The sequence below is a fragment of the Lissotriton vulgaris genome, chromosome 12 (genome assembly GCF_964263255.1).
Source record: "Lissotriton vulgaris chromosome 12, aLisVul1.2, whole genome shotgun sequence".
NCBI lineage: Eukaryota > Metazoa > Chordata > Amphibia > Caudata > Salamandridae > Lissotriton > Lissotriton vulgaris.
The window spans coordinates 348,748,604-348,776,018 of record NC_141700.1 but is presented as its reverse complement, the minus strand read 5'-3'; the positions used below and the strand labels follow the sequence as shown (position 1 = coordinate 348,776,018).

The window sequence follows — 27,415 nt, the reverse complement described above, 5'->3', positions numbered from 1 at the left end:
TTACCCTTTTCTATAGATTATTTAATGAATTGTATTTATGGGAAACTGAGAGTTTTTATGTGTTTAAGGACCTAGGGTCTAAATAAACATTCTTTTTTTTAATTGATTTTTTTCTAAATTCGGCATCGTAGAACACACGTTTATTTAATTCAGAATGGAATGTGCTTCTTCAAAACCATTATAAATTGAAGATCCTTAAAACAGTATTTATTTGATCAACTTGAAGCACTTTGCTGCCTGAAAGCGCCTTCTAATTATGATTTCTAATTTGTGCACTGCTGGAACCCCAGAGTCTGAAAGCTCTATTCATGGAAGAATTTTAGATGTTTTTTCCCCTTGACAATAGCGTAATTTGAAAATGAGTGTTCTACATAGCAACAATTGAGATGATCATAGGACATAGATTAGGTGCAAATACCCATAACATGAAAATGTAAGTTTCACAGTGCAGACTGGTCTATTTTGATGTAAGCAATAAAAACAGATTTTATTTTGGCTTCCTACAGTGATGACTACTCTTGTAATTGTTCCTCTTTTAGTATTGCCACAAGCAGTGCGGTTTCAAAAGAACTCACCAGACTTTTAAAAATCCCAGTTGATACTTACAACAATATCCTGACAGTTCTGAAGCTGAAACATTTCCACCCACTCTTCGAATACTTTGACTACGAGTCACGAAAAAGCATGAGTTGCTACGTCCTCAGCAGTGCACTGGAACATAACACTGAGATTGTCTCTCAGGAACAGGTAAATGTTTACTGAAGTGTAGCATTCTATTTAATTTAATGTATTGTGTTGTATGCTGTGATCTGCTGTTTCATTACACAGCTGTTCTTTAATTTTCTCATCTAGACATTCACTGGTCTCTACAGCATGCACTACTGAGAGAATGTCTGGTTTAGTGTTAAAGAGAATCCATGAACATGGTCCGATCATAAAAATTGATAAATTGGAGTAGAATGCAGTGTCACCGGTTAAAATGGGGTTTGTTGAAAAGCATTGTTAGTATCGGAGATTTCCTTCTCCAGTACCAAAAAACAAGAAGGAATTGTTATCTTTCTTAGGAATGTGTGAATTTTATTCATGTTCATCAGGAATGAAGCTCTCAAACGCTAAGGAACGGCTAGCAGCGTGCAAAGAGGTTTGGAGGGCTGTCAAACGTGCCATGGCCCCTAAGGTGCCGAGGACTACCCAGAAGCAGAGACAGAGACAAGAAGAAGAAGTGGAAAATTTCAGTGACCCTGGAACACCAACTGTGAAGTCACAAACGAAGGCACAGCAAAGGGCGCAGACACGAAGAGAGGCAGCTAAAAGAAGGGAGGAAGAGCGGCTCCTCGCAAGTTTGAGGAGAAAGGAGGAGCGACGCAGGGACTTACCTGTACTGGATACTGCAACAGAAGCTATACTGCGGCAGCCTTTGATTTTTGAATCATTTCAAGCGAGGGGGCCATCGTCTTTTACATCCTCACCAGTAGTTACAGCCAAAGTATCTACGTCTACGTCAAAAGAACTTGAGGGAGCCGAGATGGAGCCCTCAGCACTGGAAATCGGGACTGCTGCAGGGGTAGACTCGGGGCAGAGGGGGCATGGATCCGGCTCCGGCTCCGGCGGGATGCAGGATGACACAGCAGAGGCGGACAGAACTCCCCTGACCCAGCAGTTCCCTGGAAACGGACTGAGCAGAGCAAGGAGCGGAGCAAGGAGCGGATCGACTGAGATGCACTCACTCGCTGCAGCACAGGGGGGAGAGACTTCCGCAAGCGCACAAACGGAGGCTGCAGAACCCACGACGGGTAAGGAGAGGAATAACCCTGAGGCGCATGAAGTAGAGGAGGCACATGGAGCGCATGGAGCATCGGCGTGTACTGAAGTCCCCATCCAGCAGGAGCCCGAGGCGGAGGCGGAAGATAAGCGCGAACATCCTTCTATGATCGAAGTTACAGAGTGTGTGAGCCGGGAAGCCTATGTAGGCGGAGTGTCCAGCAGAGGCGGAGACCTTTGTGGGGGCGGGGCTAATATCGTAGAATCAAAGAAACAGGAACTGGAGGAGCTGGAGGTAATCCCTCGTAAGGAAGAAGGCGGTGATGGTTTTGGAGGCGAAGGTGGAGACAGAGAACACAGAGCAATGCCAGGTAACGGGGGCGCAGATGGATCAGATGGATTGGCCAGCAGGCACATGAGGCATAGGGCTAGTGAAGGAACTGAAACTGTGGCAGTAAGTGAGAATAACAAGGTAAATAATGAAAAAGAGGCACTTGAAGGTGGTGTTAAACACAAAAGGGATGCTAGAGATGCTAGGAACATGGATTTGGATAAGGCAGCTGTGGACGTGGTTGTGGATATGGCTCATGACAGTTCCAAGGTAAATGAAAAAGATGTATGTGAAGGGTATATTTTGTGCAGCAAATTAGAGGATTTCATTAAAGAGCCTAGAACAGCGCCAGAAGCTTCTAAAGCCACAAAAGTTACAAAAGGTACAAAAGGCACAGAAGGATGTGATATTCACGAGTCTACCATTAGCGTCACGGTAGTATCAAACGGCATTGGCACTGACATAACAAAATTACAAATGTCACAAAAGGCAGAGGTAGAGGCAGCTAAGCGAGGAGCAATTCCCAAGAAAAAGAACAAGAACAAGAATAAGAATAAGAATAGGAACAAGAATAAGGGCAGATGTAACAGCCAAATAAAAAATGTATCTCTGCTAAAAACGCCACTGAATAACGAGGATAATGAGGGCAGTAGCTATAGCGACAATAGCGAGCTGTTGGAGGAGGAGGAGGTGGAGGAGGAGGAGGAGGAGGAGGAGGAGGAGGAGGAGAGTGAGGAAGAGGAGGAGGGGGAAGGGTCAGACTCATTATCCACTACTTCCGCGGAGATGGAAGATTATTCAATGAGTGATTCACAAGTGACGGATGAGTTTGTACGCTCAAAAAAGAGAAAGGTAAAAAAAGATCTACAATCTAAAAACGAAAGTATAACCCACAAGGTCAAGGGTAAACACCGAGGAAGAACCTTAGTAAGCAAAAAGAGCGAGAGCACAAATAAGAGTACGAGTACGAGTAGGAGTAAGAAGGGAATGATGTCGGCAAGAGAAATATCTAATACAACCGAGGGGGCCGAAAGTGATCCGAATAAGGACAGATTTGACATATTACTTGCCACAATGAAACAAATCCAAGGAGAAGCACGGCAGGAAAGTCAAAGAGCCAAGCGGGCTAATAAAAAAATACAGAAATCTCTTCACAACCTACAGGACATGTACTCTGAAGTAACAGGTAGACTAGAGGAGGTAGAACAGAGAACTGGCAAAATGGAGGATGAAATGGCAGAAATACAGGAATTCAGACAGACCCAGGGAAAAACTGAATCTGATATCTTATGGAAACTCGAGGATTTTGAAAACCGCCAGAGGAGAAACAATATAAGACTCTTAGGAGTGGAGGAAGGCAAAGAAGGGGGTGACACGAGAGCCTTTGTTGTAGAACTGATGAAAGGTGCATTCCCAGAAATGGACACATGGGACTGGGATAAGGAAGTGCAACGGGCACATCGCTTCCCACTGATACAGAAAAAAGGCAATGCGGGTGCAAGATCAAGGGCAATCCTAGTCTATGTAGGAAATTATTTGCTAAGGGAGGAAGTGATCACGAAAGCTAAACCTACTAAGAAACGCACATATAAAGACATAACCTTCTTTGCCCGTCCAGACTTTTGTCACACAACAGTTGAGAGAAGATGGCGGATGCAGCAACTTATAGTACCATTCCAAAATCTAGGCTGTGAAGTTTATTTACTGTTCCCGTCTCGATTGAGGGTGGGGCTTAAGGGACAGTTCAGAACTTTTTTTTCGGAAATTGTTGCTCAAGAATACTTGACCTATCTTCGAGAAGAAAGAAGACATAGAGAACGAAACGGACAATTGGATCACACAGAGACCACAAAACAAGTAGTTTCTATCTCAAAGAGATAACTGAGTCAATTTCTTTTAAGATGATGTGATTATATTCTGAGAACGTTCTAGCATGGGGGGTGGCCGGGCGAGACTCCCCTGGGAGGGCACGGCTGTCACATATAGGTCAGGATTGACCTATTTGCCAGTAAGGGAAAGGGTGGGGAGGGAGGGGAAAGAGGAAGGGGTGGGGGGTGGGAACCACACGGGGAACAGGGCACGGCAGGGGGAAAAAAAAAACAGAGGGGAAGAGGTTAAAAAATATACTCTTTGGTCACAGGGAACAGGAGGGGGTGAGAAAAAGGAAAGGAAGTAATACAATAAATAACCCTGATCAAAAGTTAACGAAATGGAGGATCAATATGCAGATAATGTACAGTAGAGAGGGGAGTAGGGAAAGGAGATGGGAGAACATGGATAATGGGGATTAGAATTGCAACCTGGAATGTTTGTGGGCTAAATGATCCCCAAAAAAGAGCGAAAGTAGCATTAATGCTGAAACAAGTGAATCTAGACTTTGTATATATTCAGGAAACTCATATAATAACAACACAAGCTTTCGTTTTATCACAGCTAGGATTTAAGGTACTAGTTCACTCAAGCCAAGGGGTCTAAAAAAGGGGAGTAGCTATTCTAGCTAGGAACAATAACGTCCTAACCAGAAAGAAAGCACAAGATAAATGGGGAAGATGGGCTATGGTTGAGTGTTGGATTGATGGAGAGTGGAAATCATTGGTAAATGTATATGGATCAACAGAGGACGATCCTGAAATATTTCAATTTCTAGATGTTGAATTAGCAACCTGGGCACCAAATATTATATTGGGAGGTGATCTTAATATTAATGGTGCAGACGGATTAGGACTGGGTTCTTTTGGAAAGTATGGCGGCAGGAAAAAAAAAGTATTTCAGGCACTACATAGTCTGGTGTTAAAAAATGCTCTTTCAGACGTATGGGGGAAAAAGATATTGGATAATAAAGGGTACACATATTACTCTGCACCGCACCAAACATGTGCAAGATTAGATTATTTTTTTATTTCAAGTACTAGTATCTCTGACTCGAAGATTGAAAGGCTGCCACGGGTCCTAAGCGACCACAATCCGCTAGTACTTACTATAACAACAAAAACAAGTACTAGACAACACACGAACTGGACCTTTGAAAGAGAGCTTCTGAAAGATGAGAACTATATAGAATATATGAACAAATGGATTGCTGAATTTTTTTCATTTAACAAAGATACAGCGGAAATGGGAATTGTTTGGGACACTTTTAAAGCTGGAATACGAGGTGAAACGATGAGTTATAATACTTATAAAAGGAAACAAGCTCAGTTGAGGAATTTAGAACTAGCTTCGAATGTCTTGATGGCAGAAGAAAATCTAGAAAATTGTGTGGCGTTGGGGCGGGATATCGAAAAAGCATGGGTAGAACTAGTGAAAGCCAAAGGTGAGGCAGAGGGTGAGATTGCCAGTAAAGCGGCGAAAATTTACAACACTAAAAGGGAGAAGTGCTATGAGCTGAGTGAATCAGTTGGTAGGATACTGGCTACTAGAGCAAGACAACAAGAATCTGTAGGCATAGTGAAGGAAATTAGGGACGCCGCGGGTATGATACATACAGACTCGACTAAAATAAGAGAAGTCTTTAGGATATTTTATGAGAAGCTATATGATGACGAGACATACGGCCGTGACCCGCTAAAAGATAAGGAAGAAATGAGGGAGTATCTCGAGGATATCCCTGTAGATTTAATAGAGGAAGAGGAAGCAAATGGGCTGGAAGAAGAGCTGCAGTCAGAAGAAATAAAGCAAGCAATTTGGAACCTACCCTCTGGTAAAGCAGCAGGCCCTGATCAAATTCCCATTGAATTCTATAAAGTATTTTGGGATTCCTTGAGAGAAGAAATGGTGAAGGTGATGCAAGGTGCACAATTGGGCATAACATCGCCTAAATCATGGGCGGGCGCAGAGGTGGTCGTAATATTAAAAAAGGGTAAAAAGCCGGAGGAACCAGGCTCGTACAGGCCTATAACCCTACTTAATGCAGACGCAAAAGTCTTCTCTAAACCCTAGCATCAAGGCTGGCAAGAATTATAGATAAAATCGTTAGCAGCTGTCAACACGGTTTCATACCAGGGAGAGGAACCACCCACCATATACGGAAAGCAATAACTCTATTTGACGTTTCGGCAGTCACAGGGGACCCGATAGCAGTGATGTTACTAGATGCAGAAAAGGGATTCGATCGGGTCTCCTGGACTTACCTTTGGTATGCACTAGCTAGAACAGGAATCAAACAAGGTTTTATTAAAGCCATACAAACTCTTTACTTAGAACCAGTAGCGACACTAAGAGTGAACAGTGGAAACACAGGAAAATTTCATATAAAAAGAGGTACCAGACAAGGGTGCCCCCGCTCACCCTTATTGTTCGCTATATATCTGGACCCGCTTATACGTAAAATAGAGGCATCAGCGATGATAACACCAGTTATAACGCTTATGGGGCAATGTAAAATCTTAGCCTACGCAGATGACATCGCTGTTATCTCTCCAAACCCATCTGAAGCTATACAACACCTTGAGCTTGAGGCGATGAAATTTGGCAGAATCTCGGGATACAAATTAAATACAACAAAAACACAGATAATTAAGAACTCGTATACTACATGCTCAGACAACCGAGTAATCCAAGAAGGTACATATCTAGGGGTTACCATAATGGCAGACCTGGATAACTTGGTGGAAAGGAAAATCTCCCCCTTAATTAAGAAGGTGGAGAAAGACCTGGATAGATGGGATAACTTACACCTCTCAATAGTGGGAAGATCTAATATAGTAAAAATGATTATCCTTCCAAAATTTCTATATCTATTTAGGGCAATACCGCTTTTCTTCGATAATAAAATATTAAAAAAATTAGAGAGTATGTTAAATAGATTTCTTTGGGCGAAAGGGAAAACGAGAAGGGCTCTTAGATACATGACACTGCCAAGAGAAAGGGGAGGTTGGGGAGTCCCAGATTTAAAATCCTATTACTGGGCGGCGGCTTTACAGAATATGGTTGGTTTAATGGGAGGCGAACAGGGTAGTGTAGGAGAGGAGTGGAGTAAATACGGATCATTAGCAATATATGGCCTAACTTTGGGAATGGAAGCAAAGGATGTTCTCCTGAAATTCACAGAGGCTAGTTATTACAAGAGGACAAAGTTCAAGATAATAATAGCTGCATTCGAAATTTGGAAAAGTTTTGCTAAAAAAATTGGCTTGGGAAAATTTAATTCTTATACGAGCTTATTACATAATCCAACTCTCCCACAAGATATTTTTTCGGGACCTATAATGGCAGAGTGGGAAAGAAGGGGAATCAGAAACATTGGAGATATTAGGGGGGAACATTGTTTTCTACAATTTAAAGATCTGCAAGATAGATACAACCTAGAAGCAAGGCAATTTTTTAAATTTCTGCAGATTAGGAGTTTCCTCCTGCCAAAGAAAGGTGGTGCACTGGGATTCAGGCGTAATGCTATAATGGAAATTATTCAGAAAGGAGTGAATTGCACAATTAAAAGATTGTATGCTGAATTGACGAAAGTAAAGCAAGATGACCATCAAAAGTGGAGTGAAAAATGGAGGGATAATCTTACAATTAGTTCTGAAAGCTTTGGTATCTCTCTAGAAATGGGGAAATCATTACTATGTGCTGCATCACTACAGGCTCAACACTATAAAACACTTTACCACCTGTATTATACACCGGCTAAAATAGCTCAATGGAGAGGGTTAGTGGGTATTACATGCTATAGGTGTGGAAGCTCGGATGCCGACTTGGAACATGTATTTGCTTTATGCCCCCGTTTAGATCTACTGAAAAAGGAAATCGAATGTTTTATAAGTAAAATTATAGAAAGCGAAATTGTTTTAACCCCAGGAACCATCCTACTAGGAGTAAATGCTGAGGATACACGTTCTTTTCGTGGGAGGGAATTTTTGTTTGTTGCTATGTCTATCATGAGATTATGTATAGCCTCTGCATGGATAGATCCTGTACCACCTACTTTCCATAAATGGTTGGCTAAATTACTAATAATACATAAAATGGAGAAAGTGATATACGCAAGGAAGGGAAAAAAGGGCAGGAAGTTGGGGGATACAATATGGGATCCTATAACTCGATGGAAGGAGGAAGAATAATGAGAAATGCTGGACTGCCTACAGACAAGAAATATTAACTTGGTGCAAATACAATATTGATGTTGTTCAATATGAAAATATATGTTGCATTTGTTAATGGTATTTTTTATGACCTAATTTGTGTTCTATTGTATCTTTGGAAACTTCACCCTCACCTGCTGATGATCTAGTCATTGTTTCTTATTCTGATATATGAATTATTGGTATATACTCTTCCTCCTCTAATTTTTGGTTTGTATCAATGATGCCGTGCTTTGTATATTAATGCAAAAGACGTCAATAAAAATAAAAAAAAATAAAAAAGGAATGAAGCTGAGAAAATAGAGCCAATGAGGAGAATGGTTGAGAAAGGAGTTGATTTCCGCAGAGTTGCAATCTGTTATAGCAGGTTGAAGGAGCTAAAGAGTGAACTGTAGTAGGCTACTTTGTCACTAAAACCGTTTGAATCCGTGAAATCCATAGTTACAGTCGAATCGTTGCAAGCCAAAATGGTTTGAGTGCTGTGCTCCGTCAGAGGTCTGGAAATGAGAACATTATTGCATTGGCTTCGAAACAAGTGAAGATGTTCCAAATTCAAATATTCTATAATTTAATTTGAATTGTTAACTTGCATGTTGGTGGTCAATACATTAAGTGTTTCCTGTGGGGAAAACTGTTTGACAGAGCATAAGCTGTTGACAAGCATTTTGGAAACTGATAGATCAAGGAAAGTTTCTCCTAGAATAGCCTCACTAACATGCAAATTGCAAGAGCATTGATTTAGTTTAGAACACATTTCTTTGCACGCGCCCTGTGAAGTGGTAGCAGATGAGTACAATTGGAATGATGAATATGATTTGACAGTGATATGGCTATCTTATTATGTGAATGCTGAGAGATCGAGGTTAAAAAGAGAACGGATGGAGACTTTGGAGCAGTACATTAAAATTTCAAGAATAAAAAAGCATGTTTTGAAATAGAGGCCCATTGTAAGTGTATAAACCTTCTGGAAAGTATTATCCAAAAAGGACGGTGCACAACAAGATAAATAAAGTTCAATCGGTCTCCAGAAATCTTCAGAAGTACTTTATTGTTTGGAATCTTTTTTGTTTAAAAAAAAACTCTGCATCAGCCAACGCGTTTCGTTCCGGTGGAACTTCGTCAGAGCATGTATATTTTGTCGTGAGATCTACAAATACGGAGTTATTAATCAAGGTGGGTCACAATAATCCAAGATGCAAAGAATCTTCACCCGGTCCCGGTATAGAGAACGGCAGATTAAACGCCAGAGAATTCTTGATAAGACAATGGAAAATCCTCTCTATCAAATTCTCGAGTTACGCCAAGTATTAGATATGAGGCTGTGTCCCAGTCTGTGTTGTCCGTTAGATAGCCTCAAAGGGTAATGATAAACCCTATAGAACAGCTGACTCCGATATAGATGATCTTGTGTAACGATAATTCATAGGTTCAACATGGATAGTCAATATGTACAGCTCATCAATATTACGGCCATTGTGCCTTAGCAAGGCTGTACGTGACCCCCAAAATTACGTGACCCCCCAAAATTCCGAGACCTTCTGGAAAGTAAAAGGAGAACTTTCAATTGAGTGTCACATAATTATGAATGGTGACATCCTAGTTCTGCATATTTCATCACTTAGTAAATTGATCAGTCTTTTTCAAAGGATAGTTTGGTATTGAATGGCACACAAAAAAAGAAGCTGAAAAGGCCATGAGGCTATCGATGGATCAAAATCTTTTTGTCCTTAGGTGTGGAATGTGACAGTGTGCAGATAAAACGACATCTGTGGAATTATCACATGGTGTTTGGAAAAAAAATTGCTATTGACTTTATAGAACCTACTAATGCCTTGTCTGTTGGCATGCATTATGTATTATGCCATAGTAATAGTTGAATAATACAATCAGTGGATAGAAATGAAATGTGTATCCAATCCAAATACAAAAGAAGTGAGAGCTTAAGCATGCCTTTTCAGGGCAGTGGTTTCCATGTTAATTAGGTAGCGATGATGGTGTACAGTCTCTCCCTAGGAATGCCTATACTCCTGGAATTTAATAGTAACAAGCATATAAAAGTATCTCAAATCATGAATGAAGCGATGGACAAGTTGAAACACCCAACAGATTAATTGAGGAAACAATCCAGTTAGTACAGAAGTGTATTATGCCTGTCAAGCCAGCTTAAAGAACCTGTTTACTAGCGTATCGAACAACCCGACACAGCACAACTGGGAAAGCTCCTTTCATATTTCTCAGAGGAAGACTGGCTATCACAAAATTAGAGTCATGTTTGTCATTAGTTTGAGAAAAGGCGAGAACAGGATTCTGTAACTGGATATTCATGCGTTACACTGGATGGTGCTCAGTAAAAAGAAAAGACCATTATAACAGAAGAAATGCTGGGAGGAAACTGGTTGTGAAAAGGGGTGATCAGGTTAGAGTCAAATGTACTGACTGAGATGCATACCAACAAGAAAAGATATAGTGAACCATTTTGAATAGTGAGAGTTAATAAGTCTTCTCTATTGTTAGAGAATGGATAGTGGTCAAACTATGCAAGGCCAGTAAGCAAGGCAGTGTTCACCTGGCTAGACAAAGCAAGCTCAAGGCCACTAAGAATTGAACTTCCTGTGATCCTGCAGTTGGCTCAGCGGGTAACCCCTCTTAATCAAATGGAAAAATAGTGAGTTGTAGGGTGAGGAGAGTGTGAGTAGGAGAGGCAGTCTTCCATCCAGATATGTGCGGTTACCATCCAGGTTTTAAGATTATGTAATTTAGTGAATTCTCTTTTGATAAGAGGGAGGTGATGTGTTGTGATCTGCAGGTTCATTCTTCACCCATTCTGCCTTAGCTTTAGATGTGAATGTGTTTCTCCGGCAGGTGCTGCAGATAGGCTGTTGAGTTGAATGGTTATGTGACCGTTAGGGCCAACTTAGTGTTAGCGCACTGGAAGTTAACAATTTAAGTTTACACTGCAGTATCTCCTTGTGTTGAGTACCATTAGAATATGGTTTTTATTATTCCTGTAAAACCTAAAAGCTAATTGGAATTTGAAGTCTGTGAAGAGTGTTTGAAACTGCAGTTTTGATACTGGCACTATTAGTGTTAGCACTCTGCATAGAATTAGTTAGAATCTGCAGTGCACACAGATTTTCATTTAGAGCCTGCAGTGTTCATAGAGCTATGTGTTTGCCTTATCTGGTACATTCCAAAGATTTCCTACTTATCTGTACCATTTCTGCTGTATGGTCTTGTAGGTTAGTGATTATAGGTTTTTACCTATACGTATGATAGGTATGAGTATTTGATAGAAGTCTGTCTTTCTTTAGCAATGCAAAACCCTCGAAAGAAGACTGCTCCTCCTGTGCTTGAGTTAGAGTAGAGTCCACACACCAACTCTGTGTTATAATACTTTGCCTGGCAAGCGCTTTCCTGGGGAATTGGCACCTTTTGCTCTACTTATGAGAATGGCCTTACAAATTCCCATGGTTGTTGACTCTCTCAAGACCCTTGCTGTCAAAATGTGTGCTCAAGCTATTACAGCTTTAACAGTGACACCACGTTAGCATTTTCTCCATGGCCAAGAGGATCTGCACTTCTACAGAAGGCATTTTCATGTTATTAGTACAGACCTGGGCAGCAAACACACACTGAATACTTACTGATATATTGAAGGGGGAATGTAACATTTGCATGCAAACTAATATGTTGCCCATGTAATGGCTTAAATAGTTTTTTTTATTCTTTGTGAATGTTGATTCAGCAATTGCAAGCATGATTGTGCAACTGCCACCGTTACACTTTCTTTGTAAATGCAGGCTTTGTTGATGAGCTCATGTTAATCCTAAAATCTATTTGCTGGTTTAAACCCTTTGGGGATGATGGGTGTATTTTAGGGCTATTAAAACAATGCCTGAATGAAAAGTTTAGATGGGAAGCTGAATTCATAGCTCTGTTATTTAAAAGAACTAATGCAGTTACCAGACGTTTCAGCTGTTTTGCTTTGTTTTGTTTTTGCTTAACAGGTTGATGCCATTATGAACCTGGTATCGACGCTGATCCAGGACCAACCAGACCAGCCTGCCGAGGACCCTGATCCTGAAGACTTTTGTGATGAACAGAGTCTTGTTGGAAGGTTCATTCACCTCCTGCACTCAGATGACCCTGATCAGCAGTACCTGGTAAGTATTTTGTTTTTGACATTTGAAGTACATTCTAGTAGGATACATGAAAACCCAACTGTCACACTCTTTTCACAGATGTTATTTAAAAGCACTGTGTTAAAGAACAGCTCAAGCGAAATAAAAGAAGAACATGCCTGCCCCATACCTTTTACCTTTATCTCAGATTTGCAGAATTGTCTCATCTCAGTCTGTTTAATCATGAACAAGTACGCACTTCGAACCCCTTTACAGAGCTGCTCCAACATACCACTATATGGACTCCAAAACATGGACACAACTACATTCCCATGACTAGACTAAATGGAAGGTGTAGGTTTTTGGTTATCATTCTGGTTATTCTTAGGTTAGCGCAGGTTTAACCTCATGGCTAGGATACAATTCGGGGTGGGTAAGAGGTAAGCCTAGGGTTAATTTTAGAGAAATGTTTGCGCTAGATTAAGGGGTAAGCTGGGTTAATGTAAAGAGTAAAAGTAATAACGTTGTTTTGATTTGTCTGGACCCTCTCCCGCATGGGATATGGAAAGAATTTCAGTTAGAATTATTCCCCCGGCTGCGGCATATCTGCTGCCAATCGCTGGAAAAGGGAACTGTTCCAGAAGCCTGGAAGCAGGCAGTGGTGACCCTGCTGCTTAAGAAACCTTCACTTTACCCCTAATGCCCATCGAGTTTCAGACCTATCTCCCTCCTACCATACCCAGTAAAAATTCTGGCACGGGCAGTCAGTAAATCCTTGTCCCTCTATTTAGAAGAAAGCCACCTGTTAGACAAGGCTCAATTTGGTTTTCGACCTGGGCACGGAACAGAAACAGCCCTAGTGACAATGCTTGATAACTTAAGAATGCGAGCCGACAATGGTAATCTGACCATATTAGTGCTATTGGATATGTCGGCCGCATTCGATATAGTGAATCATAGTATTCTGCTGAAAAGACTAGAGAACATCAGAGTGAAAGGATGGGCACTGAAGTGGCTACAATCTTATTTGATTGGTAGGCAACAGGCGGTAAAAAATGTAAATGTAAATTGATACTTGTATAGCGCACTACTCACCCACAAGGGTCTCAAGGCGATTGTACGAATACCGCCGTCCTGGCTTTCCCTGTGAGGCGTCCACTCCTGGGCACCCCCAGGGTGAATGCCAGGCATCCTTAGCGTTGTGGGGGCCGTTGTGGAGATTAAGCAAGCTATTGCCCAGAGTTGCAGAGTGGGACTCTATGATTAGAATAGGCACCGAGGCGAGAATTATCAGGTCCGTGGAATTTTGAGCCCAAGACCCGCTGAGGCGGGGAATTGAACCCTGGTCCCGGGCTAGACCTCTGCACCTTTTACATCATCCATGAACCTTGTGCTTCCCGGGGTGCCACAGGGTTCAGCAATAAGCCCAATCCTTTTTAATATCTATTTGCGCCCTCTGATCCCTATTATGAAGACCTTTGGCATTGATCTAGTTAACTATACAGATGACAAACACAAGTGTTGTTCTCTTTAGAAGGAAACCAGGCAGTATCCCTAGAGAATTTCCAGGAGTGCATGCATAATACCTCTAAATCGCTCAGAAAACATTTCTTCCAATTCAATGGAGACAAAACGGAGATAGTGTACTGCTCCACAGCCAAAATTGTGTGACCTTTTCCCTCCGATTTCACACTCACCCCTATGGATAAACCACTGATTCCAGCTAGAACAGTGCATAACTTGGGGGTTTTCATGGATGATAACCTGCAATTGGAGTCACAAGTTAATAAAACAGTCAGTATTTGCTTCACCTTGATAAGAGCACTATGTCTGATCCTTCCGTTATTGCCTGTTACTACCAGATCTCAAGCAGTGAGGAGTATAATATTGAGCAGGCTGGACTATTGTAACTCATTATATCTGGGAGCACCAAACTCAGCGATACTGAAGCTACAGAGCATCCAGTCTATAGCAGCAAAATTGGCCCTAAAAAGGCAGCGCAGGTCCTCAACGACTTTAGCTTTAAAGGACCTTCACTGGCTACCTATTAACGAGAGAATTCATTTCAAATCCCTCTGTATTATGTTCAGAGCAGTACATGGTTTAGGTCCAGTATCCATGCAGGAAACATTTACCTGGTACACTCCTGGAAGAAATCTCCGTTCATCAAGCGCAAATCTGGTAACCACCACAAGATTCAAGAAGACTAGGACGGGTGGCAGAGCATTTGGTGTTGCAGCCGCCCAACTCTGGAATAATCTCTCCTTGAATATTAGACAAATCAAATCCCTGCTTTCATTCAGGAAAAGCATAAAGACATGGCTTTTTCCAAGGGAATAGTGATAAGAGTTACTCATTATCTGCGAACAAGTTATATTTATGCACACAGAGAACAGGGTAAGTCCCAGCGCCAGGATACCCATAGGGTGACCGCTTTGCGCTATATAAGTTCAAGTTACATTACATTACATTACAATGGGATCATTGTAATGGGCAATTATATTCTGGACGCTGAGTGAATTAAATGGTAGGTTGAGGCACTGATGTCTGTGGAGTGCATTATCTTTGTAGCAGGATTTGAGGTGCTTACAAGCAACCATTTCTCCTATTTTTCATCAAACCACAAAGCTGAGGCCAGATAGCTGCAAGTTATTCTTTTCAACCACAACTGTCCAGCATTACTTCACTTTGATTCATACTGTTCTGTCTGTTTGTAGATATTACCAGACCTTTTCAGATCTACATCTGTCATATACTAATCAAGAGTGATTTTGTGAGTGTTTGCTTATGTTGATCAACAGAGCCATTTTCTGAAGTTCCAGTCTTTCCACTTCACGAGGCCACACATTTTCAATGCCCTCTTAATTTTAATGTAAATGTTATTTTAATTTAAATTTAATTTAAATGTTTAATTTAAATTGTACGACCCTCTTAGTTCACCTTCAACTTACCAAAATAGTTATATTTTTCTGAAACCGCTAAATATGTAATTGCTCTTTACTGCATAAGGGTCCGAGTGGCCTGAGTTTGTTCTCTGCACCTGGACAGCATATAGCAGACCAACATTTAGTGTTACCTGAAAAGAGCATTTGACTTCCCTAATAACATCTGCCCTGTTTCATATATAAGGGAACTTGCTCTTTCACCATCAGTCCACCATAAAGGTAACCTACTTATCTGAAAGAAACACATAGTGATAGATACCTTATCTTAGAATTACCCCCAGGCATCAGACTGGTGCCGGAAAGTTTTCTTAAGCAGTACCCCTGCGTGTCGGAAGGTGGCGTCGGTTGGCTCTGCGTCAGTCGTTGGCGTCGTGGTCGCCGAGATGACGTTGTGGCAGCTACGTAGACGCCGCCCTCGCACGCTGACGTCAGTTCTTTCTTTTTCCGCACCAGCAGGTCCGGAGAGAGTGGTACCCCCAGTAATTTTTTGACTGAGTTTTTTGAGGCTTTTTGTCTTGCTTTTCTCGAGTCGATTGACTCCTGGTGTCGTAGGGATGCCCGGTTTCAAGTCTTGCGGGGACTCTTATCAGATGATGTCGGTGACTGGCCTGGACCGCATGTCTCTCTACTGCCTGGGGCGCAACCACGACCCCAAGTAATGCCCCGACTGCCAGGCCATGGCTCCGAAGACTTTGCGGGAGCGGTCCCGAATGTTGCTTGAAGTCCGGCAGTCGGCTCTGCGCTGCTCGAGGTCCCGGTCCCGTTAGAGATCAAAGGACCGGTTGCGGAGCCATCACCATCATTCTTCATGATCGAAGTCTTTGCACTCTGGTTCAGGTACGACGAAGCACAAGAAGTCGAAGAAGCATCATCGCTCGACGACTTCCCATCGCAGCTCTCATATCTATGATAAAAATTCCATGCGTTAATGTTTAACTCCATATAATACTCATTCCTATTTGTAAGGCGCAAACATATCACCCCTTAAGGAGGTCAACGCGCTAGGGGCAGTCAGGGAGATTAAGTGAGCTATTGCCCAGAGTCTCATGCTACTGAGCTGAAGCCTGCACTGGGGAGCGAACCATGAACCCCACGTTCAGTAGTCTGACGCTCTTGCTGCTGCGCCACACCTCTCGCTAGATATAGTCGATAACACTTTGGCTGTGGCCAGCTCTGAAGGTAGAATTTAGCGGGTTGTTTGATGGTGTTCGGTCGTTCAGTGAGCGGATGTCTACCTCGACTAGAGCTTTGAAGATTGATTCACCCTTATTTACGCTCACACAGTGCTCTTTAGGTGATAAGGGTATATTCCATATATTATTTTCATCGGTTATTGACTTTTCGAGCATGAAAGTGTACATTTTTGTACTTAAGTTGTCGCAGATCAAAATGCAGTTGTTTGTAATGTGAGTAGGCCCTGCTAACGTGGTTTATAATAGCGAATTCTGCACCTCTTCCAATCTTTTGTTCTAGATTTGTTCTTTGCAGAGCAAAACGGTATACTTGACCAGAGCCTTTCTGCCTGGTGGAAAGTAGACATTCAGGATCTCAAACGGCCATGTCTCGGCAGTGAGTTTGAGTTGCAGGATATTACTTCTATTAAGGATAGCCTCAATTCCCTCTCGAGGTATATTCTGGGGTCAATATGAAGGTTGCCTGGTCTTTAATGACACTTGTAGTACCCTGAGCTTTGTTACACTGAGTACCTATCTGCAGGTGACAGTGCCTGGGATACTTTATAGGTTTTCTCCTAGAATCTAATGTTGATGTTTGGACCCTATCTTGCATCAAATTTGTTGGTTTTGCGCTGCGGCACGAGGGATAGACTCGAGGTGGGCCAGTAGAGTGAATTTAATCTAGTAGAAGACGACCTTGGGAGGTTCTTTGGATAGCATTTCTGATACTTGACTCTATTTGATCCAACTTTGATTCAGTTGGCAGACAAAGTCCTTCATTTGACGGCTGTGAGCTTGGATGGTAGTTGGCCGTTCTGTGGCTCTGGGCACCAGAGGCTTTCATTGGCTGTGACACTGCGGGGAGTTTGTAGTTTGCCTGAGTGTTTTGCGATGCTCAATCGTTCAACTTGATTGGGCATAATCTTTCGAGTCTCCTGCAGTAGATCAGTTTTGTGAAGATGAACATCCTCATTATGGGGTGGCATTATTATGACCTCTGTTATTGGTGGATTATCTCTGTTGCCGATTTCTGGGTTTGAAGTAAAAATGTCCCTGACTCGTGTTGGAATTCGATTTATATGTGAGTGGAGAGTGCAAGCTTTGCCACACAACAGACCTGGATTTTAAGAAATCTTCAGGTTGGTTGCCTTGTTGTGCTTGCAAGCTTTTTTGTACCTACTTTAGGTGTCAGAATCCTCCAGAGATCGTATGATAGTTTGAGGAGATTGCAATTTGTTTGGCTGAATGTAAAGCACGTTTCGATTTTGTAGCAGCATCCTTTTTGAATTTGGATTTAATTCCCCAGGCTTTAGCCTTTGGTTTGTTCCGCCTCTTTTGAGACTTTTGTTTGGGGGCAGGTGGTGTATTTACAATGGACACGCAAAACTGACTTAGTTCCTCTGTTGTATCCCCTGCACTAATTTAGAGATTTGGATGGATTTAGTGAAGAGGATGCTGCCTTTGCGTTTAGGTTGATTGTTGAGCTTTTGGTAACTGGTTGTTGACTGATGACTCAGGTATTTGTCAAATTTTGAATGCAGTCTTCAATGATGCCATTTATGGCCTCTGGGACTTCGAACAATTTCTCCTACAAAGGGGCACAATTTTGGTTCTCTGCAGCCCCTTGGGAGGTATGGGATCTTAATTTTTTCATGATGACGTCTTAGATTAACCCCATGCTACGATCAGTTGTCACTATGGAACATGTAAAATGCTTGGTAAGCTCCTGTTGGGCATCAGGTTTACGGATTGCGTTGTGATCGCATTTGGCGATTATATCCAGTGTTTTGCGCATGACCTTCATAATGCTCAGTATTGGTTGATGCGCTGTCTGGGGCAATACTTAGTTGTTGTCCCTCGAGTGAACCGTCTCCGTGCCGGGGGACGGTCTTTCCATTGTTTGACAGCCAAATTGTGGAAATCACTGCCCTTTCAGATTTGCAGTCTGGATAGCCTGCTGGCCTTTCGAAAAGCTATTAAGACATAACTTTTCCCCGTGGCCTAGTTTCCCCCATCTAAGCTCACTACTTTCAGCGCCGGGACGCCTAGTTCTTAGCCTCTATGTTCTACTGCTGTTAGCGCTGGGACGCCTCTACGCTGAGGCAGCTGTGCGCTATATAAGTCTAGTTAACATTAACAGTGAATGCTTGAGCACCAGATTCATCGCTTGCATATTTTTTTTTATTTTTTGTCGTTCAAGTCAAAGTTGTCAGATGTTAAACTGTCAATTTTGGATTCAATCCTGTTACTTCCTGAGTTGTCTAGTGTAGCAGGCTCCATATTGAGTGAAATAGGTAAATCGAGGCACTGCGCGTCTAGTATATAAAACTAGCTTTTAGTTGTTAAAATTGGAGACAATGGCTTTAACGATGGAGACATTTTTATAGAGCGTTTTGACTCGTCCAGAGATCAAGGCGGAGATTGAGGCATCAGATTTATCTTGACCCAAGGTTTGCAAAGCAAGAGGCTTTGTGAGCTCTGCAAATCCTGCAATCGACCCTAGAGATTCCCAGGACTTAGTCAGAACTAAATTTAAAGTTAAAATAGGATGACGTTCCTGGAAGGACTCCCTAAGAGTCCCCGGTCTGATGATGCTTTTTCTGTTACTTTATTTAGCGCCTTTGGCTCTTGTGAAAATAAAGACAATACAGGGTGCGTGCTCCACGGCACCGTCGGCTGCTTGGGCATTTTGTGCTTTCTAGGCTCCGATTTGCCCAGACAGCAGTTCGGATGCAAGAGCTTGTTGACCTTCATTTAGCATGTGAGATGTAGTGGCATTACTGTTTATAAAGTCATTTGTTGTGGTGTTATGGTATTTACAGTATGTATTTGGGCAAGGCTCCTGGTGATGAATGAAAATTGACTCTTTTCTTGAGATTTAATTAGTGAAAATGGGCAAGGCAGGTCCGAGGTCCAAAAGTCAGGGGGAGCGTGCAGCAGCTCCTAGTAACTGATAGCTTATGTTTTACTATCCTGTTGACATATATTCTTTGTGAGTTCCACATTTTCTCCCTAAATTAACTACACCCCTAGGAACATTAACTTTGTAACCAAGTCATGACTACCGGATATTATGAGGTTTGACATATCCACAAACAGCAAGAAGAACAAAATATAGTTTTTTTTTTTTTTAATGCTTGCTGCGCACAAACATCAGAGACCAAACGAAATATGCACAAACCTAAATGCGCCTGGCCTACAGACCCTCGTAGCTGCCTCACCAGTCTTAGGTTTTCCTAAAAAAAATGTATAACATTACATGCAAAAACAATGTGTGTTTGTATGTATATAAGTACATATATTAAAAAATCCAATAGGCAGGGTTATGTCGGTCTGCTTCCTGAACGCTGGTGTGGCACGTGTAGGCGCTAACGCTTCATCGGATTTCAGGACCCCGTAAAATGTACTCCATCTAACATAAATAATAGTCAGCCATAAATCAGGCTATTTACGAAAGCATTACTATGCTCGAAGTCACAATCCATTCAATTAAGATTCTCCAGCAGTTAGTTATTTGCTACAGGTACATGCATTGCGCTATCAAATTACTACTGATTAAAACATCCAACACATATATATTTTTTTATACAGGAGCAAAGTAAAAACAGAATGGGAAAAGCTCAAACACTAACGTCCCAATTACGCAGCCGATTTTTCTAGTGCTGCATGTCAAAAATAACGTGTTGTGTGGTTAACACTGTGAAAGAAAACTTTGATATATGTACCCAAGTTTACTTTTATTTGTTGTAAAGTATGAATCACTGCTTAATTTGAGCCGGTTGTTGCCATTGCTTGGCACTGGCACTTTATTTTCAACAACGGCTCTACTGACAGTCTGCTGCTTGGTGGCTCTATCATATTTTGAGATGAGCAGATACATCATGTCATTATACATTAAAAAGAATAATATCTGCCACCAATGCCATTCTTATAGCTTTGGGGGGTCTGGTGTATTCCGAATTGTGTCACTAGCAGAAATGAGATGGTTGTTAATTATGTTGGTACTGTCATTGGCAGCGCTGGCAGGGATAGTGTGCGGTGCAAGCTACAGGGCCTACCAGGAAGGTACCTAGCACATTTTTTTTTTTAATATATATTAAGCACCGAGTATGATGATTGGTTTTCATTGACCCTGAATTTGTGCTTACTTGCACAGCATTAAATATTTATGTTTTGGGGCGTGGCTTGGGCAACAAGCGCAATGGCTGCATCTCGGTGAGGCTCCTGAAGACAGTGGCCCAAAACTGCCTAAATATCCGCTCATTTATCCAATTTTGACCCTAAGTTTGCAGCAAGGAGTGGCATCAGCAACTGCCATCCGCTGATACCGAGGAAATTGCCAAAATCAGAGTATTTCGGGAGAAGGAGACGCGCTCCGTTCAGGCCCAAGAATCCCTGGACTGAAGTTGAAACTTGCCAGAGGACATTTCCGTGGGCAGCTGCCAACACACCCTAACTTCGGCAGGGTTCAGCACCGCAAGACGCCGGACATTGAGAAACTAAGTCTGGCCCCTGTGACACATTAGACCCCCCCCCCCCGCTTCCCCAGCGCAAGGAGGCGTGGTGCAGTGGAGAAATAACGGGAGAAACTGAGTCTGAAAGGGGCTTAGCGACATAGCTCCTTGCCCATCGGACCGGCCGCAACTCTGCCGGGCCCTGCGACAACTGCGGAGGGGTGAGTGCCGCCTTCGGGTGCGGAAAGCAACTGCGCTGGAGCTGCGTTGTGACGAGAGAATACATCGACCCTGATAGGGAGTGCCCAAGAAGGGGAAGGTGTCACTTTTGATCCCGACAACTGGCATTTCAGAAGGAGTAGTGCAGGGGAACAAGTGTTAGGCTGACTTGCTTAGACGACAGAGTGCCCCAAGGACTCTTAACCCAGTGTCTAGCTCGAGCTGATATTTTAAGTCACTTTCACTCATAGGCAGGGGTCGTGTCTGTGCCTCAGGTGGTGAAGCTTGGAAGACGTGGGGCTCCCAATCGACAGGCGCAATTATAGGAGTGTTGGGACACCATTGTCACACACCCGGCTGTGCAATAGCCAATGAGTGGCCCCTACAAGAAGATAGACAGAGGCTTCTTCCACTTAACCCTAATCTGACTGGGAGCCAACGCACACTTGAGTGCCTCTTCGAGGGTGCTATTGTTGGTATGTACTTCCGAAGCGGGTGCCTGTTTCTGGGCTGAAGGGACAGAAAAGCACACTCCTGACCAAGCTATACAAGTACGCCAATCAAAAAGCAACAGAGGGGGATGGTGCAAGCAAAGGGGAGATGGAGATGGCCCATATCAAATCGAATGAAGAGCCGATGCTTGTGGACATCATGGCGGCCATAGCGGGAGCATGCATCTTACTGGAGCATAGAATGGATACAATATCCGTAGAAATGGCACTGATCAGGACCGATCTTCAGAAAACCAGTGAGAAAGTTAGAACCATCGAAGGGATCACCACGGAGCTTAGCACTGAAGCCCAACAGATGAAGAAGGACACCAGGGAACTTCAAGCCGCCCAGAAAAAGACAGACTCCCGGTTGGATGAGTATGAAGGCCGAGTCACCACAATAATGACAGAATTATTGGCGTTCCTGAAAAATCAGAAGGGTCGGCGTGGACCTATTCTTTGAAGACCTAATAGTCAATCATCTTCGGCCCAAGACTTTATCCAAATTCTTCACAGTCGAAAGGCCGCATAGGGTACCAGGCGGCAGACCGAAACCGGGAGCCCCCCAGGCCGATTCTGGCAAAACTCCTCAATTTCAGAGACCAGGTTGTCATACTACAAGCAGCTCAAGCCAATCCCCCTCATAAATTTGAGAACAGCGAACTGTCTTTCTTTCCGGACTTTACCATTGCCGTCCAAAGACAAGGAAGAAGGACCTTTCTGGGCGTGAAGAAAAACCTACGAAATAAAGGTCTCAAATATGCAATGTTTTATCCCATAAAATTGAGAGTGGAAGCGGATGGCAAGTCATGTTTTTTCTTAATCCCCAGAGGCAGCACAGGAATGGCTGGAAGACTGGCGACCGGCAAGAGGCCAAAAAGCTCTATGAAGTGGAGGCCCATCACCCTACACGTACACTGGACTAGCCCGCAAACGACAACAGACTAATTACTCCATCAGCTGACTTTATCCTCCTTGCAGCTGTGGTATCGAGCTGAAGCATCGGAAATATAAAAAAGCTACTCTACGCGCTAAGTGACTTTCTTCGTGCATGCTAACGTTAATGTAAGGATGGAGTCTGCCCTGGTAACCGTACTGGACAATCTTCGGTCGCGTGTCGACAGTGGTCGGGCAGCCTTTCTAGTGCTGCTCGACATGTCGGCCGCGTTCGATACGGTTTGCCATCAGACCCTCATCAGGAGACTAGAGGAGTGTGGGGTCACAGAGAGCGCTAGAGATTGGCTGATATCTTATCTGGGTAGCCGGCAACAGCTGGTCTCGCTTCCTCCATTCAGCTCTGAGCCAAGGAAAGTTGGACAGGGGGTCCCACAGGGCTCGGCTATCAGCCCGATACTTTTTAACCTGCATCTTCGCCCCTTAGTCCAGCTCATAAAATCTTTTGGTGTCTCGGCTTTCAATTATGCCGACGACACCCAGCTGGTCATTTCTCTGGAGGGAAATAACGCGGTCCCGCTGGAGACATTTCATCGCTGTATGGCAGCCACAGCGGACTGGGTACGGGCCAACTCCCTCCAATTTAACAGCTCTAAGACGGAGGTGCTACATTGTTCCATAGACCGGATTCCGCTGGTTCTTCCAGAGAACTTCTGGCCTGCCACGTTTCCCGAGCCAGTAGCGGCGGCGGGGTCAGCTCGCAACTTGGGGGTGATCTTCGGCCCAAATTTACAGCTTGACCTGCACGTTAATAAAACCATCTCGACGTGCATGATGCTGTTACGCATGTTGCGTAAAGTCCTGCCCCTTCTCCCCGCCCAGGCCAGGCCAGAAGTAGTCCGCAGTACCATTCTAAGTCGCTTAGACTATTGCAATGCGCTACTTCTGGAGGCCCCAAAAAATCTGCTGGGGAAGTTACAACGCGTGCAGAACATGGCCGCCAAGTTGGCTCTTTCTCGTCCCAGGTCCAGCTCCTCCACTCTCGCGCTAGGAGACTTACATTGGCTCCGGGTACATCTGCGAGTGCTGTATAAAGCCACGTGCCTGGTGTTCAAGGCAGTACACCAACTGGGCCCAGTACCATTGCGGAATATGTTTTCCTGGTACTCTGCTTCGCGGCCCCTTCGTTCCTCTTCGGCACAACTGCTGGTGGTCCCGAGGTTTCGCAGAGCAAGGATGGGTGGCCGCTCATTTAGTGTTGCAGCGGCCAAACTTTGGAACTCCCTGCCTATCTCTCTGAGAAGCCACAAGGACTACCTGCCATTTAGGAAAGCGTTGAAAACGCATCTTTTCCCGAAAACTGTCTGAGCAGTAAGAAGTGTAATCGTCCAGAAGTTCAAAGCGCCAGGATGCCCTCTGGGTGACAGGTCTGCGCTCTACAAGTACACAAAATAAATAAATAAATAAGGATCCGTGTGGTTAGTGAGAGGCAGCAGAGGGGCCACTGGGTGGGAGTAACCATGTCCCCCTATTTCTTAAGTTAGTTGCATAGTTAAGGGCGACAGGCACTCTGCACAATTGGGGAAATGGGCAGTTTGAAGGTTTGAGGCCCAGAGTGCGGGGATGCAAGAATGGGGGTAGTTGGGTATTTTTAGTTGCAACAGTTCAATCAAGGGTCAATCAAGTCAATTATTTTACTGATGCTGGAAACGGGGACGCGGTTGATCCCTCCAGTGGCAGGGGGGTTGAAGAGGACAGATATTGCAGTAATGAGTGAAAAGATGTTTAGGCTACTATCCTGGAATGTCAACGGCCTGGGTGACCAGTTGAAGAGGGGCGTTGTGCTGCAGTTCATTAAAAGACACACCCCAGAGCTGGTGCTCCTCCAGGAGACGCACCTGATGGGAAACACCTGCAGGGCATTGGATATGTGGGGCTATAGACAGGTCGTACATTCGGGGTTCACGTCTAGCTCAAGGGGTGTCAGAATAATGGTTCGCAAAACCTTTCCCATGTCGACAGACTGCACCTGGACTGATGCACAGGGTAGATTTGCAGCAGTCTCGGGGAGGTGAGAAGGTGAGCCGCTAACGCTGAGGTCAGTCTGCGCCCTACAGGGACTACAGGCTGAAACATTGCGAGACTTGGAACAAATATTGATTGAGTTCCCCAAAGGAAAATTACTGATAGGCGGAGACTTTAACTCAGTGGTATGTGGCAAGACTGACCGACACCCGCCGCTAGATTTAGGGCTGGCACAAAGGGTTCTATCCACCTTCCTGGATGCACTTGGCTTGGTGGATGTCTGGCGAATTCGACATCCCCCAGACATCCAGTTCAAATTTCTCTTGGGGGTCCACCATAGCTTCTCCAGCATTGATTATATCCTAAAATCAGCCGATCAAGCTGGACACATTACGGAAGTTAGGCACATGGCAAGAGGCATTTCTGACCACACCCCAGTGTGGGTACAGCTGTGGGTGGTGGGGGGCCAGGTGAGTAGAGTGTTCTCAATAAACCTATGGTATTTCCACATCCCAGCCATACAGTAACACCTGACCCAGGGGATAGAACAATACTTTCAGAAAAACTAGGGTTCCGTGGGATCGCCAATTGCACTATGGGAGGTGTTCAAGACAGTGGTCAAAGGGCCAGCCATTTCCCAAATAGCTGTAACCAAGAACGTTAAACACGCTGAATTAGAGATGTTGGAAGGAGAAATTCTGGAGATGGAAGGAGAACTCGGGGAACCAAATGACCCAGATTTGCTTCACAATCTTAACCTCAAAAGAGATGAATACACGAGTGTAGCCGACGAGAGAGCAAAAACACTGTTCTGAGACCAGCTCAGCAGAATATACAAACTTGGGGACAGGGCAGGGAAAATACTGGCAGGGCTAGATCATCGTGACCAGGCTAACCACTTGGTTGTGGAATTGATGGATGAGACGGGAGAGTCGATTACGGATCCGCAGATAATAGCGAATTAATTTGCCAGACACTACAGGCAAATATACACATCTCACTCTGGGGGCTCGATTGAGGACTCTAGGGCATTGCTGGTGGATGTAGGAGGATTGCGATTCATTAGATGGCAGGCTAACTAATGGAGAGGTGGCTCAAGCCATTGGAGTTTTGCAAGCAGGAAAGGCTATCGGTCCCAATGGCCTCCCTATCGAATTGTACAAACTAAAGCCAGATAGAATAGTCCCCTACCTTAAAGCTATGTACGAGAAAAGCCAGGAGTCAGGCCAGCTCCCCAGCGACCAACGACTTCCAACGGTAGTGGTCATCCATAAGGTGGGTAAGCTTAAAGATGGTTGTTCCTCATACAGGCCAATTTCATTGCTTAATGCGGAGGTAAAGATTTTAGCCAAATTTTTGGCTACACGACTGGTGGTGGTGGTCTTGGATTTGGTAAACCCTGACCAGTCTGGCTTTATGCCGTCGAGTAATACCTCTTTGAATAGACGCAGACTACACAGGGGACTTGGATGGGGTCATACACTGAGGGAAGACGTGGTGGTTATGTCCTTAGATGCCACAATGGCCTTTGATATGATTGAATGGCCATACTTGTTCGCAGTGCTGGAGAAAATGGGTTTTGGACAAAACTTTATTGGATGGGTCAAACTCCTATATAGTAAACCTCTAGCGCAAGTGGTCTTAAAAAATAAAAAATCTGAGACATTTGGACTAGCACGAGGCAGGGATGCCCCCTGTCTCCCTTGTTATTTGCCCTAGCGCTAGAGCCTCTGGCCTGCTGTATCCAGAGCGACCCGATTATCAGAGGTTTGAGGTGGTCGGAGGAGTGGGAGGATCGTATCTCCCTCTATGCCAACAACATCTTACTGTATCTGGCGTCGCCAGCCACTTCAATAATAGGACCCTTGATATATTTAAGACCTTTGGTAGGTACCTTGGATATACAATAAACTGGTCAAGGTCGCTAATAGGACCCTTGATATATTTAAGACCTTTGGTAGGTACCTTGGATATACAATAAACTGGTCAAGGTCGCTAATCTATGTGGTACGGGGACAATTCCCAAAATTGCCAAAGGGAATAGAAGAGGCAACAGTGGGCTTCAAATATATTGGCATATATGTTACCTCGAACCCTGTACAATATTATGAAAACTAAATCTTCAATCCCTGCTGAGGTGCCTCCAGAGTGACGTGGCGTTCTGGAGGACTCTCCCGCTGTCCCTCTTGGGTAGAGCTGCGTAAAATGATGGCGCTGCCCCATTTTCTGTAAGTCCTACACGACTCGCCGAACCTGATCCGGCATCCTATTTCACTGCAATTAGCGGTGAACGAAGAGCCCTTTTCTGGGGCGGTGGTGCGCCTCGAATTGCACTCTTGAAACCCATCTGAAGTGATTTTTTTTATTGTTTCAGTTAATTAAAACTATAACAATACATTTTATAAAATCAACTACTACATTTAAAATTTCCTAATGTGTACGATGGTGGGATATGGCTCCCTGATATTAAAAAATACTATTGGGCAACACAACTGGCGTCTATCAATCAAGGGGTATATCGGCCACAGAACGATCCGGGCTGCGGACGGACAGATGGCTTCTGCCGGGGGGGAGGGCAGGGGGTGGGGGGGGTCCTATACTAGAGCCCTTTACGAAAACCAGCTTGACTGAGACTGATGGGTCCCACATCACACTCAGTCCGGATCTGACACACAGCACATAAGTCTGGGATGGGATGAGTGCCTCACGCAATGTACCCCTGTATGGGACTCTTATCTGCTGGGGAACTAACGAACTACCAGGGGTTTTGACAAGTGGGACCTCATAGGGCTCTCACGGTTGGGAGATCTGTGGAAGAATGGTAGTGATTGAGTTTTCCACATTACAGCGAGAAAACGAACTTGCGGATTTGGAATTATTTAGATATTGCCAGGTAAGATACATTAGGCAGGCACGCCT

General features: G+C 43.9%; 1 protein-coding gene across 1 annotated transcript in view; it reads left to right on the top strand.

Moving 5' to 3' along the window:
• The window catches only part of VPS35 (VPS35 retromer complex component), a 526,314-nt gene that overhangs the window by 299,087 nt on the left and 199,812 nt on the right, over positions 1-27,415 (top strand). Inside the window, exons 11-12 of the mRNA XM_086945112.1 lie at positions 540-747; positions 12,180-12,335. Of these exons, the coding sequence (XP_086801238.1) occupies positions 540-747; positions 12,180-12,335 (364 nt within the window). The remainder of the gene's footprint in view (positions 1-539; positions 748-12,179; positions 12,336-27,415) is intronic.